The 12,700-nt window shown below is 45.6% G+C and overlaps 1 protein-coding gene across 1 annotated transcript in view; it reads right to left on the bottom strand.

Moving 5' to 3' along the window:
- The window catches only part of LOC147732630 (40-kDa huntingtin-associated protein-like), a 657,506-nt gene that overhangs the window by 322,658 nt on the left and 322,148 nt on the right, over nucleotides 1-12,700 (bottom strand). The window contains exon 6 of the mRNA XM_086957151.1: nucleotides 7,462-7,582. Coding sequence (XP_086813277.1) covers nucleotides 7,462-7,582 — 121 coding nt within the window. The remainder of the gene's footprint in view (nucleotides 1-7,461; nucleotides 7,583-12,700) is intronic.

Consider the following 12,700-nt stretch of genomic DNA (forward strand, 5'->3'; position numbering starts at 1 on the left):
GTATGAAGAGCATCATCAAAGGAAAAAAGGGAAGGGAAAGACCTATGCAATAGGTATCCTTGTACCACATATCCTGGCAAAGACAGAATTGAAACAATAATATCTCCCAACCGCAAGAAAACCACATTGGGTGTCACCAACATGCAGAACTTACACCACCATGACACTGCCATAACAAGGCCAGCTGTGTAAGAAACAGAAGACTACTATCCACAATTCAAACCCAGCATGGGAAATAAAATCAAACAGGTATATAACTAGAAAAAAGAAATTAGGACGCTGTTTCACTATTTAGGAAACGCAGTAAAGTTGAGTCGGCTTGGGCACCAAAAATATGGATGCCATCAAAGGGCATATTGACCAAAGCAGATTGGACAGCCTCTAAAAAGCCAGAGGTACTTAACCAGGCATGACTAAGCAGCGCCACAGAGGATGCCATGACTAGACCCACTGAATCAGTGGTATCCATGCCACATCTAATAATAATCCTAGCTGCCTGTTGGCCATCCCAAATCAACCGTTCTATATCAGATTAGATGCCATCTGGAAGTGATGGCAACATAGTCTACTAGGATTCCCACAAAGTGTAAAAACAAAAAAACAAGAACAAAAGACGTGTTAGTGGACCTTAAAGCAGAACAAGTTGAGGAGAAAATATTTGCCTCCTAGAGTCTCTACCCGATGGAACACTAGGTCTCGGGGGGCTCGGAGGGGGCTGTGAAAGGCAAAGCGGTGCTCCTGGGTTTGCAATGCACAACATCCAGCATTGCAAACTCCTGATTTAGATATTTAGCTCCAGGGTGATGCCTTAAACCAGCGACCCCCAGCTGGGTACTTGAAATGGACACTGGCACGATCTAGAACATTTATCTCTTCTCACTCCTGGCAACTGGTATGAAGGCCAACCGGGGATAATATCAAGACCATTGAAGAGCGGCTAAGGACATAGAATCAGGCGTAGCTAGCTGCCAGACCACAACAACAAAGAACAGCAGCAGCACACATGGGACACGTGAAAAGGGAAACCCCTGAATGTACTGTCAATATATGTTCCCCCAGCACTACAGCAAACCACACTACATGGCCTGAGTAAATTCATCTTAGAACTCCTGGTGGGTACCTTAGTGATAAGAGGTGACTTTAATCTAACACTGGATGGGTTGATCGATCAACTACCACTACATAGCCACCCTGGCAATGGGTCCAAACTGGCAGATTTTCTTTCTGCCCTTGGCCTGGTCGACATCTGGAGGCAGCTCAACCCCACTACCAGCCAATTTACCATTAACTCAGGGTCCCATAATAGCCTATCCCGCATTGATTACATACTCACCCACACTGAAGATGTCTCTCACTTCATTGAAGCCCGGTGCTTAGTGAGGGGTATCTCAGAGCATTCCGCAGTGCTGACTAGAATGACATGTCTCCAGCCAAGACGAACAACCCTCACAATCAACCCACAGGCACTAAAAATTACACATATTAAAGCAGAACTGTTAAAAGACATAGATCTATATTTTTACCAAAATGTTGGTTCAGTGACCTCGCTTCAGATTATATGGGGAGCATTTGGGGCCATCATGAAAGGTAGAGCTCTGGCTCTAACGAGGTGCATGGAGCAATTAGAAGAAGATATTTTAATGGACGAGAATAGCCTAGCCCATGGCACCGACGACTCAATCAAACAAAAGCTAGAGGCCTAAAAACTAGACTATAGGCAGCTTCTTACAGAGGCAGCTAGGGCCAGACAAAAAACTGTATACCACAAGATATATGAACACGAGGAGAGAACGGGTAAATTATTAGCTTGGCTTGAGAAATGGGAGCAGGCGCATAGATGGGTCCACCAACTGAGGGGGAGGAAATAGCCGACCCACAAAATATAGTAGAGACTCTTACTGCCTACTTTGAAACAGTCTAATCATCGGTGTCAGCATCCACAGCACTCGACGCCGGAAACCTCCTGGCCACTATCCAGAGGCCTCTCCCCTGAAGAATGGGATTCCTTCAAGGGAGTCCACACAGCAGAAGAGATATAAATTGTGATCAGAGACATACGCTCAAGTAAGGCCATGGGACCCAACAGGCTCCCGATCGAGTTATTTGAGGAAGAGGCCATTAAGCGGACACCCACCTTCACCAAATGTACCTAGAGAGCTATAAAAAGGGTCTCTCTCTAGTTGGACTGATTGAATATACATTGTTTTGGCATGGCTACACAATGTAACATGTTCAAAAATATGCATACCAATGCTTTGTGATTCTTTGCAGTTTGAACTCAATAAAAAAAACAATTTTTTTTAAAAAAGGGTCTCATGCCAGCCGAGATTCGACTAGCTACAAATTTGGTAATACACAAACAGGGCAAACAAAAAAGGACTGTAAGGCGTATCGGCCCATCTCCATCTCCCTCCTTAGCGAGGCCAAAATACTCGCTAAAGTATTAGCCAATAGACTCATCCCCGATCGCAAATCTGGTACACCCTGATCATCAGGCTTTATGCCGGGCCGAAAACACTGCTTTAAACTTACGTCGCCTGCACAATGCTCTGGTTAGGGTGGACACGGTACGAGAGGACGTAGCCCTGTTGTCACTGGATGCCAAAATGGCCTTTGACACTATTGAGTGGCCCTTCATTTTTTCTGTATTGGAGCGTCTGGGTTTTGGACCCAACTTCATAAAGTGGTTCAAGCTCCTATAAACATACACAACAGCACAAATAGTGGTGAACTGCCACACATCACAGCAGATCCAACTGGGTGGGGGAAGCAGACAAGGGTGCCCCTGTCTCCATTCATTTTTGGACTGGTGTTAGAACCACTGACGATTTGGGTAAGGGGTGACCGCTTGATACAGGGACTCAAGTGGACAGAGCACCAGGAGGACAGAATTTCCCTCTATGAAGAAGACGACATATTGCTGCTATATACAGAATCCCCAGCTTCATCATTCCATCGTATCCTTCACATTTTTCGAATATTTGGTAATCACTCAGGATCCACAATAAACTGGTCTAAATCCCAACTAATCCTATTGCACGACTGAGACCTAAATTACCAAAAGACTATGACGTCCTCATGGCAAAAGACGGTTTCCGATATTTGCGACACTGGCGAGCCCTTCCACTGACCATCCGGGGACGAGCGGCCCTCTTCAAAACGTTAGCTATGCACGCTTTTTGTATGTACTGCAAAATACCCCTTTCAAGGTCCCAGATTCCTATTTCTCAAGCATCGACAGTGCAGTGCGAATTCTGTTGTTGGGGAGAGGAGTTGGCCTAACGGCTAGGGCGGTCGCCCTCGGATCTGGGGAACTGGGGAACTGGGTTTGAGTCTCGGGAATGACTCTGAAAAACCTGTGATTCTGAGCAAATCACTTAATATCCCCGTGCCTAACAAAAATGAAGGTGTCCTCATGTAATACAACTGGTGCTATGTAAACGCTCTAATACCCGATTTGGGTCAAGTTTGAGCTATACAAAACTCTGTAAAATAAAAAAATATAATAACATTTTGTGGGACTGGGGGGTGCAGCGTATCGTGTGCAGAAATTAACGGCGGAATAGTAGGACGGCGGGATCCCAGCTGAAGGTAAGCAATCACTGGGTCCGTGGTTCACAAACTGATCCGAGCCTTCGCAAATATAGGTGGCTAATGGGGCAGGGAGGATACCATAGGGCACTCTACACAAATCCCAAATGACTACTCCTTACCGGCCCCTCGGCATGCACCATAGAAATTTGGCATTTGGTCACTAAAAAACTGGGATGGCACAAAGAAAATAACACAGGAAGCCTGAATGGCTGGGCCAATTGAGCACCAGCCTCGGGTTTGATAAATGGGACCTGATAGGCATCTCATCAGTGGGAGACATGTGGAACAAAGAGGGGTTGGTAACATTTGCAGACCTACAGAAAGAATACTAATTAGCGCAGTCCGAAAGCTTCAGGTACCTACAGATTAGCCATGCCCTCAAGCAGCGATACCCGAGGGAGGCCCGCTACCTGAAACATCCCTCTTGAAGACAGAATGATACTGGACCCCATGCCTAAGAAAGACATATCCCTAACATATGAGAAGCTAATTACCAACCAACCAGACCTGTTGGTACGTCTGAGGCAGCAATGGGAGGCGAATGTGGGAGACTTCAAGGACGATGACTGAGAGACGCTCTGGCCTCCCCCATTGGAAAACCCCATGAGACTGAGACTGGTTCAACTTAAAACCCTGCATAGAGTCTACCTGGCAGTGAGAGTTTGGGTTAAGATGGGGAGGAGGACCGATACACATTGCCTGCGACAATGCTCCCAAGAGGGAACTTTCTTTCACACAATGTGGGAATGTCCGATCGTCCAAACATACTGGGATGCGGTCACATCGCACATGCAAAACGTAGGGGGTGGGTGGGGGGGGATTAGGAGGGGAAAGTAGTATTGAGGCCAGGGAAGATTCCAGCCCACTAGCCTCACCAAGATCAGAAAGCCAACTTTCCTCAAGAGGTGTAATAGTGTCAGTAATAGGCTGTACTATCTCAGCCTACAAAATGAGCTTCAGAAGCCCCACCATGAGAGGGAAGTGTAAAAACAACATTCCCTTCAGTAGGCTTCATCGACTTTGTACCCGCCGCTGATTGACGCTGATAGGAGGACGCGAAATGGCTCCGATTGGCGCCGTTTACATCAATGCTGGAGTCGGCTGATCGTTGATCGACACCAAAAGTGGAAACCCAGAAAAGTTGTGCACTGGTGCCAAAGTGGAGTCGGCCGGCGCCTACTAAACATCTCAGAAGGCCCAACCGACACTGAGGGCGAACCCACCAGTATTTCTCCTCTCACCTCCATGGGGCCCGACGGAGCTCCAGGGGATGGAGGAGGAGGCCCAAAAAAGAGTGCAGAAAATTATAGCATTATCTCATTTGAGCAATCAATGCCCTGGGTCCCGGAAAGACAGGGAGGCGCGGGCGGTGTGGCATCTGGACTCCTCAACTGGCGGGGAGGAAGAGATGTGAGGCAAAGTGGGGGATGGTGCGACTTGAACCACCTATGCTTACCTTTCGATGGAGAATGACGTCCCCATGAATGGCTGCTGCTCCTGGAATGGTCCTGTGCCTCCAAATGAGAAGTAGACGACCAAGGCAAACGTGAAGTGTCCGAAGACTGCGTCAGCTGCCCCGCCAAGAGTTTCATTCGGTGTTCCTTGAGCACCTTCGGCCTCAGAATCTGGCAGGAAGAGCAATATTCAGAGTCGTGGTGTTCTACCAAACACCACATGCAAATGAAATGCGGGTCTATATCCGACATCTGTCCTGCACGAGACCCACAAGCCTTAAAGCCTGAAAACATGAGAAAAGGCACACTTTTTCCAACTGACAAAAACTGTCGAAGGAGGACAGAAAACGGCCAGAGGAACCGCTTCTCCAGATCCGCGGTGTAGGACAGAAAAAAAGAAAATGATGTCAGCGTACCTGAGGGGACTTGTATGAGTTCACTGACGTAACAAGCGGAGTCAACGTCATCACCGAGTTGTACGAAGCTGTCCCCTGGCACGCAGAGGTACTGCTGAAAAATCTGCGGATCCAATCTGGTGCTTGGGGAGAATTGAAAAGATATGGAATCTGCGGCTAGATGTCTCTATCAGAGTGCGCCTGACAGATGTGACTATACAAGGCTGAATCCTCTTTGGGAGGCTTGTATATCTTAAGGAGGCATGGAGTGGCAGTCTTCAAGGGTGCAGGCAAAGGAATTTCTCCTTGAGGAAGATGGTGCATTAAATGTACCAGAGTACGAAGAGCTGGTGTCTTCACCATCAGGGTGTGAGTTGGAAGACAGAACAGAAGAAGACCTGAGTCACCTTTGTATTTTGGAATTGCGCTTGGACTCAGCAATTAGAGAGGCACATGAGGTGGAGTGTCATCAACTGCAGACTCTATAGGTGTTACATGCATCTTCCTTATAGGCAACATAGAGGTTGGACCTCAAACTATCCTTGGAGGTGGAGGCAGGTTTAAAGTTCTCAGTGAGGTCTCTACTTGGTCTTCTGCAGGGATGTTAAAGCGTGAAGTTGCCAAAGGTTGCATTGCTAGTTATTCAGGTGTCTCAGGGACTTAGACAGAATCCCAACGTCAATCTGGCAATGTTGAGAACTAGTACAATATCATTTCTAACTTTGGAGATTGTTGGGGCAACATTAAATGAAGCATCAGTATCGATGGTGAGGGAGACATGAGTAGAGCACTTTGATGTAAATGCTGAAAATATCGCCGTCCGTTTGCAATATCTTGATTGATTTGTGGTCCGGTACTGGTGTCTGTGAGTCACCATTGAGCTGGCCTTTGATAGCAAGAACATAGAGGCTGAATCCTTCAGCTGAAACATCACTTTTCTAAAAAAGCAAACAGAAGTTAAAATTAGAATGTCGATTGCTGATGCCTCCTATCACCTTTCCCAGATTGTCTTTCCCTAGATATCCCTCTGTTGGAGTCCTAATAAACTGCTGCCCTCTCTAGGGGATGAGCGGCTGAAGCGATTTTCAGGTGTTACCTTCTTCTACTATTCCTCCTCAGGTCTTCAACAGGCCTCCTCAGCTAATGTCCTCATGCTCTTTTAAAGCCCTCCTCAGCATCTTTGTTCAACATTCACATTCTTTCACTTGAATGCGTAGAGGAGAGACATCCAATATAACTAGTGTGGGTCAGAAGTAGCCTTCCGTTTTCCAAAGGAGGGGCATTTGACAAAGAGAAACAGTATTCTGACAAAAAAAACTGCAAAAAGAGGTTTCCAGGCTTGGCCGATATAAAGATTTTGAGGGGAAAAAAAATGGAAACTGTGATAAAAATTTCTCAAACTGAGGTATGATAAAAACAAATGTTTTCTAGAAACCAGAACAACAGAGCTGACTTAGTGAGGCGATTGTGAGTACAAGGCATTATGGGTAGTAGAAGTTCCTGGTGTCTTTGGATGTTATTTAGCTTATGTAATTTAAACTTATCAGGTTGAGCTTTTCCCTTAATATTAGACATATATACAACAGTTTGGGCTGTAGGTGCTGCAATGTAGTTTTGAGAGGATTGGCAGCCTAATTTTTAGAAAAATATTTGGTTGTGTCCTGAAGTGTGCTAAACATCTTGTATTTTACAACTATCAGTTTGGACAAGCATTTTGAAGTGTTACAGAGACAATGCATGCCTCAAGAAATTATTCTAACATTTTTGACTATCAATGAAGATCCTGCAATGCAGAAATACATTTTTTTATGAAAAAGTGCTTTGGGATTCTGCATACGAGTGTGATTATTCTAGTGTTTACAACTTTTATGAAAATCCTATGATGCAGCAGTAAAGACTCGCTGCTACTCCTCCCCATCAAGAAACCTATGCCTGCTTAAGAGAAATTCTGTTTCAATATGTATCCCATCATGCAATTGTCTTATTTAAATTGCACATAATGCAAGATACTAACATACTTGTCTTTAGTTTGCAGGACGCCACATATCCTAAGGAAAGCAGGCACTCAATTGGGACCTGATACTGCAACTCTGCAGCTCTTTGAAAATATATCACAGCTTCTCCAATTTTATTCATCTCCTGTAAAAAACACAAACAAAAGTCAGGTAGAGAGGGTGCTTACTGACCACGTCTGTTATAGCTTCAAAGAAGTTACCTCTAGAGGTAGGACGAGAAACAAAGCAATACATATTAAAAGAAAACATTACAACTGACAGCATTCAACCTCTGGTATTAGTACCCCATGCAGTCACTCTAGAAAGAGTGTTGTGGCAAGATTACATATTATATTAAGTAATACTTAATTTCAAACCCTGGCTTTTGGCTCATGTCGTGCAAGCATGTCTTCTTACTGTTGCTCAAGAAATTGTGGAACAAAAAATTACATGTGGTTTTAAATATTCTGTGTGTTGCAAATGCTTCCCAAACATGGGATTAAAAATTTACAGGGCTCAAAGCACAGTCTGCACCACTGAGGCTCCCAGACTAAGGGTGAGTTATTGAGTCCTGAAAGTCTAGTTCAAAGCATGGACCGGCGCTAGGGTCAAGAATTCAGCACATAGTGAACGATCCCCACCCCCAAACCCTAGCCCCTCTTTCCTCGCAGAAGCCCAAGCACTTTGTGAAATGAATATTCCTTCAAGTCTCCATCCTTAATTAGATCCCTACTAAGCTAAAATTAATTTTAAACAACCCTGTAAGTGCACTGTTACAGAAAGATTTTTCTCTCCAAAAAGATGCCTTCCACTGATCCCATTTTATTGTATGTAGTCGTAGTCCATGTGTATCCCAAGACTGAGGGTAGAAGAGATTTTCACTGCACAGGCCCGCTTAACTAGTTGCACCTGTCTCCTTACCGTGCTTAAAAAGAATGAATTCATACCATTTCCATATGCTATTGACAGTGATCTTTGGTACTGGTAGGCACTACTTAACAATTCCAATAACACAATGCCAAGATAGGTGAATTCATTCACTCTCTCATTTTGTGTATTGTCCAAATACCAGGTGTGTAGAAGAGGCCTAGGACAACCTGCTAATGTCACAGTCATAGCGGGTGTGCTGGAATGGCAGGCCGCTCCTCACTCTCAGTTGCCAGAGATCGGGCATGATCAGCAGACAGCAACATTTTTCCAGGGGCCAGTATAATTACAAGGTGCAGCGCGTGCCCCCGTCTCCTTACCTGGTCTCAGACTTGCAAGGGGGCCTCCCAGGCTGAAATGTTTCCTGGAGCCCGGGCTGGCCACGGAAGCCGCACCTTCGCTGTTGAGGGATGATGCGCGGAGCGGTCAAGGCACCTCCCGTCAGCCCCTTTGGGGCCTGCATGACGACCGCAACCTACGCCGCAAGGGCAGATGCAGTGCCGCATGTCTCGGGTCACTTCCAGCAATGCGGTTCAGCTGCCGTCATAATTGGAGCACCGGGCCCGCACCTTGCGGCAACAGCAGATAGGCCCCGCACAGTTGAAGGCGTTAAACAGCTGTGCTATGTACTCAGCAGCAATGCTACGGGGGTAGTTTGGCTAGGCTGAGCATCACAAATGTGGGCAGCCTGCTGGGGAGTCCCGATGCCACCTATTAGGGCAGATTATTAGCAGATAAGCAGCTCCAGCCGGCCGAGCCTCACACAATGGCGTCCATCTTGCGGTCGGACTCGCTAGCGCTACCAAAAAGTTCACACTTCACTGTGGCTTGGACACCATTTCATGGTCATTGACACTAGTGTTGCCATTTGCCACCACGCCTGGCTGCGGTCAACTGGTTTTTCAAGCGATGTCCTGTCGACCCTCATTGACAACATGCCTTTTGATGTGACTCTCTTGTTTGGGAGCAAGGTAGAGTCTGCTCTTCAGACGTTTAACAAGAATAGGGTCACAGCACTCCACCTTGTCTTATCTGCCCCACCTCGGCAACCTCGTCAGCCCTCATTGTTTTGGCAGAGGTACCCCATACCATTAGCCAATCCAACTTCAACAAGGTGCTCAGCAATTTTGCGGCAGAGGCCATGGTGACCACTGACCCCACGGTCACGGTTAACAGGCACCGTTACTGTCCCTGGAGTCTGGGCCTCTCAGTGAAAATGAGACCTATGACCCATCTTTTGGACTTGTGACAGGGCAGCGTTGCCCCTGCCGGGACATTGTAGTGGTAACCCCTGCTGCGGACTAGGAAGGCAGCTTGTCCTGGCAGGCCTTAGACATGTCCTTGTGATAACTTTAGCTGCCATGTGGCTGGGAGAGTGTCGGACCTCTAGTTCACCCCTGAGGAAAATGTTCCTGGTTTACTGCCAAGGTCATCAAGTTGGAGATGTTTAGGAGGAGGGATGGGCAGATCTGGTCTATTTGGGGATCAAAGTGGGTAGTGGGTGGATTGTTTGGGTAACTTTGTTGTTTGCAGCAGGAAATGTCATGTTCCCCTGGCCACTCAGTAGTCTCCTGTTTACTTCCAACCGAAGTGCATCTTTCACTTACTTCAGTCGATCAGCTTTCCTTCCCCTGCTCCCTATGTGCTCGATTAGGTGCTTAACATGGAATATACGGGGACTAAATGGCAAGCGCAAGGCGCAACATGTGCTGGCCTATCTGCAGCTGTAGAAAGAACAATTGATGAACGGAATGCTGGATCAATGTCAAGCATTCACCCCAGTACAGAGATCTACGCCTAAAATTATCGTTTTTTGTGCACCATGCCATTCCAGTTTAGACCCAGCCATGTGCAAATCAGTCTTGACCCTGCTCCCCAAGGGAACAGTCCAGCACAAACTGCCACACCAGGTCTTTCCTAGATCTGAAACAAGCATCCTGGGACCAGTTTCAGGGTATCACCTCACATCAGCCAGGCTAGCTTGGCATGATGAGAACGGGAGCCACGTCTGGGCATACCCTTGCCACTTAGGGCGACAAATGCAAAAAGAACAACGGATGGATAGAATGCTGAAACAATGTCAAACTCTCACCCCCAGTACAGAGATATGCAGCAACATCGGAATGACATCAGCTTCCTGCAAGAACAACACCTCACTGAACATACACAGATACGCTTGCGAGTGGGATGGGTGGGTGAACAACATTTGGCTGGCGTTGTATGTACATATAGATATTGTCTACATAAACAATGCGTCGATCACACAACCGGTGTCATCTTGATTTTCTGTAACTCGCTCAAGTATCATTACTGTTTATACGAAAAGGTGTGCACAGTACCGGTTATAAACATTTGGCTTATTACTTGAACTATGGGAGAGGTGTGGTAATCCTGCTCCGAAAAGGTCTCCCCCGGCACACTCAACAGGTCATTTGTGATCTCTTGGGCCTCTATGTATTGTTGGCGGGCACAATGCAGGGCACTCCACTGCATTTACTGTCAATCCATGGCCCCAATGTTGATGATCCTGCCTTCTTTGCTGAGGTTTGGAGACTGGTCAGCACTCTAGGCCCTGGTGCGGTTTTGTGGTGCAGTGATTTCAAAGTGGACCTTGACTCGGGGGCTGACTGCTCCAGCGATAATTGATGACCACACATGTACACGGCAGTGCAGCTGCAACTTCTTATGACTGACAATCACTTTTCACACCTCTGACATGCTAGGCATGTGGGAGCTACTGAGGGAACATTCATCACAACGTTTCACTCCACATGCTCGCCTATTGATTATTGGCTAGCGATGCTGGACAGTGATGCTTGGACCACAAGGGGAGAATATCAATCAAGGACGCTGTCCGATCACCTGTCGGTTCTGTTGGATATGTGTTCACCGGATTACCCAGGACAAGCTTTCCTATGGTGACTTCCCCCTAGGGCCTTATGAGAATAAGTCTTCAAGGAGAAGATCTGAAATACCATAGTGTAACACTTTCAGCACAACCACTACTTAGTGTCTGCCCCTTCCACCCTCTGGAAAGCATTCAAAGTTGCCCTACAGGGGTTCAGCATTGCTAAGCAAGCGGGAGTGTTGCGAACATTGCACGTCGAGCTGGCCCATCTCGAGATGGAGATCCGCACACTTGCGCTTCAATCATTTGAGTGCTGCTCCCCAACCGTTCTGGCCGCTATCTGGGGAAAGCAAGCAGAATATGAGGAAGAGGCACAGCGGGAGACACACTATCTAGACAAGCAGGCATGCATTTGGAGATACAGGGAGGGGGACAGAGCAGGACAAGCATTTGCAATGCAATAGGTCTCGCATTAGGAAAGTTTGAGCTATTGGTATTGTAAATGACAAACTTTTTATTTAGGTTTTGTTTTTGAAAATAGCAAAATTAATAGCTTTGTCATTTACAATGCCTATAGTTATAACGTTCGCAAATGTGACACCTATAGCATTTTTAATGCAATGTGTGTTGTATTTACGTGACTTACATGTATTGATATTACAAATAACAATGGCTTTTTATTTTTTTTCAATAATTAATACTTAAATAAAAGTTATTGTAATTTATAATGGCAATAGCTTAAAGTTTTGTAAATAACTTTTGTGAAGAATATGTTCAGTGTATTTTATTGTGACGAAAATCCAAGAACAGAAGTGAAATATTAACATCTTTTTGTTACACTTGTAATAAAGCTTGAAACATTGAGAGAACATATTTGAACCAGGTGTTGTTGAATGGTTGCACAGATTGATGCTGTGGTAGTGCTGATTGATGTTGTGATAGCGAACGAATGATGCTGTGGCGTTCAGTGATGCTGTGGTAGCGCATAGTGATGTTGTGGTGCCCCCGAGTGATGCTGTGGTGGTGCGGAGTGATGCTGTATGGTATGTTTTGTTTTGCTATCCTATGTTTTGTTTTGCTATGCTATGTTTTGCTATCCTATGCTTTGATTTGTTATGCTATGCTGTGTTTTGTTATGCTATGCAATGTTTTGCTATGCTTTGTTATGCTATGCTATGTTTTGTTATGCTATGTTTTGTTGTGTTTTATTATGCTATGCTTTATGTTTTGTTGTGTTTTGTTGAGCTATGCTATGTTTTGTTGTGTTTTGTTAGGTTTTGTTATGCTATGTGTTTTGTTATGCTATCTTTTGTTATGTTATGCTATGTTTTGTTTTGCTATCCTATGCTTTGTTTTGTTATGCTATGTTTAGTTTTGCTATCCTATGCTTTGTTTTGTTGTGCTATGCTATGTTTTGTTGTGTTTTGTTATGCTATGCTATGTTTTGTTCTGTTGTGTTTTGCTATGCTATGCTTTGTTATACTATGC

Source organism: Lissotriton vulgaris, chromosome 2_1, assembly GCF_964263255.1.
Source record: "Lissotriton vulgaris chromosome 2_1, aLisVul1.2, whole genome shotgun sequence".
Taxonomy (NCBI): domain Eukaryota; kingdom Metazoa; phylum Chordata; class Amphibia; order Caudata; family Salamandridae; genus Lissotriton; species Lissotriton vulgaris.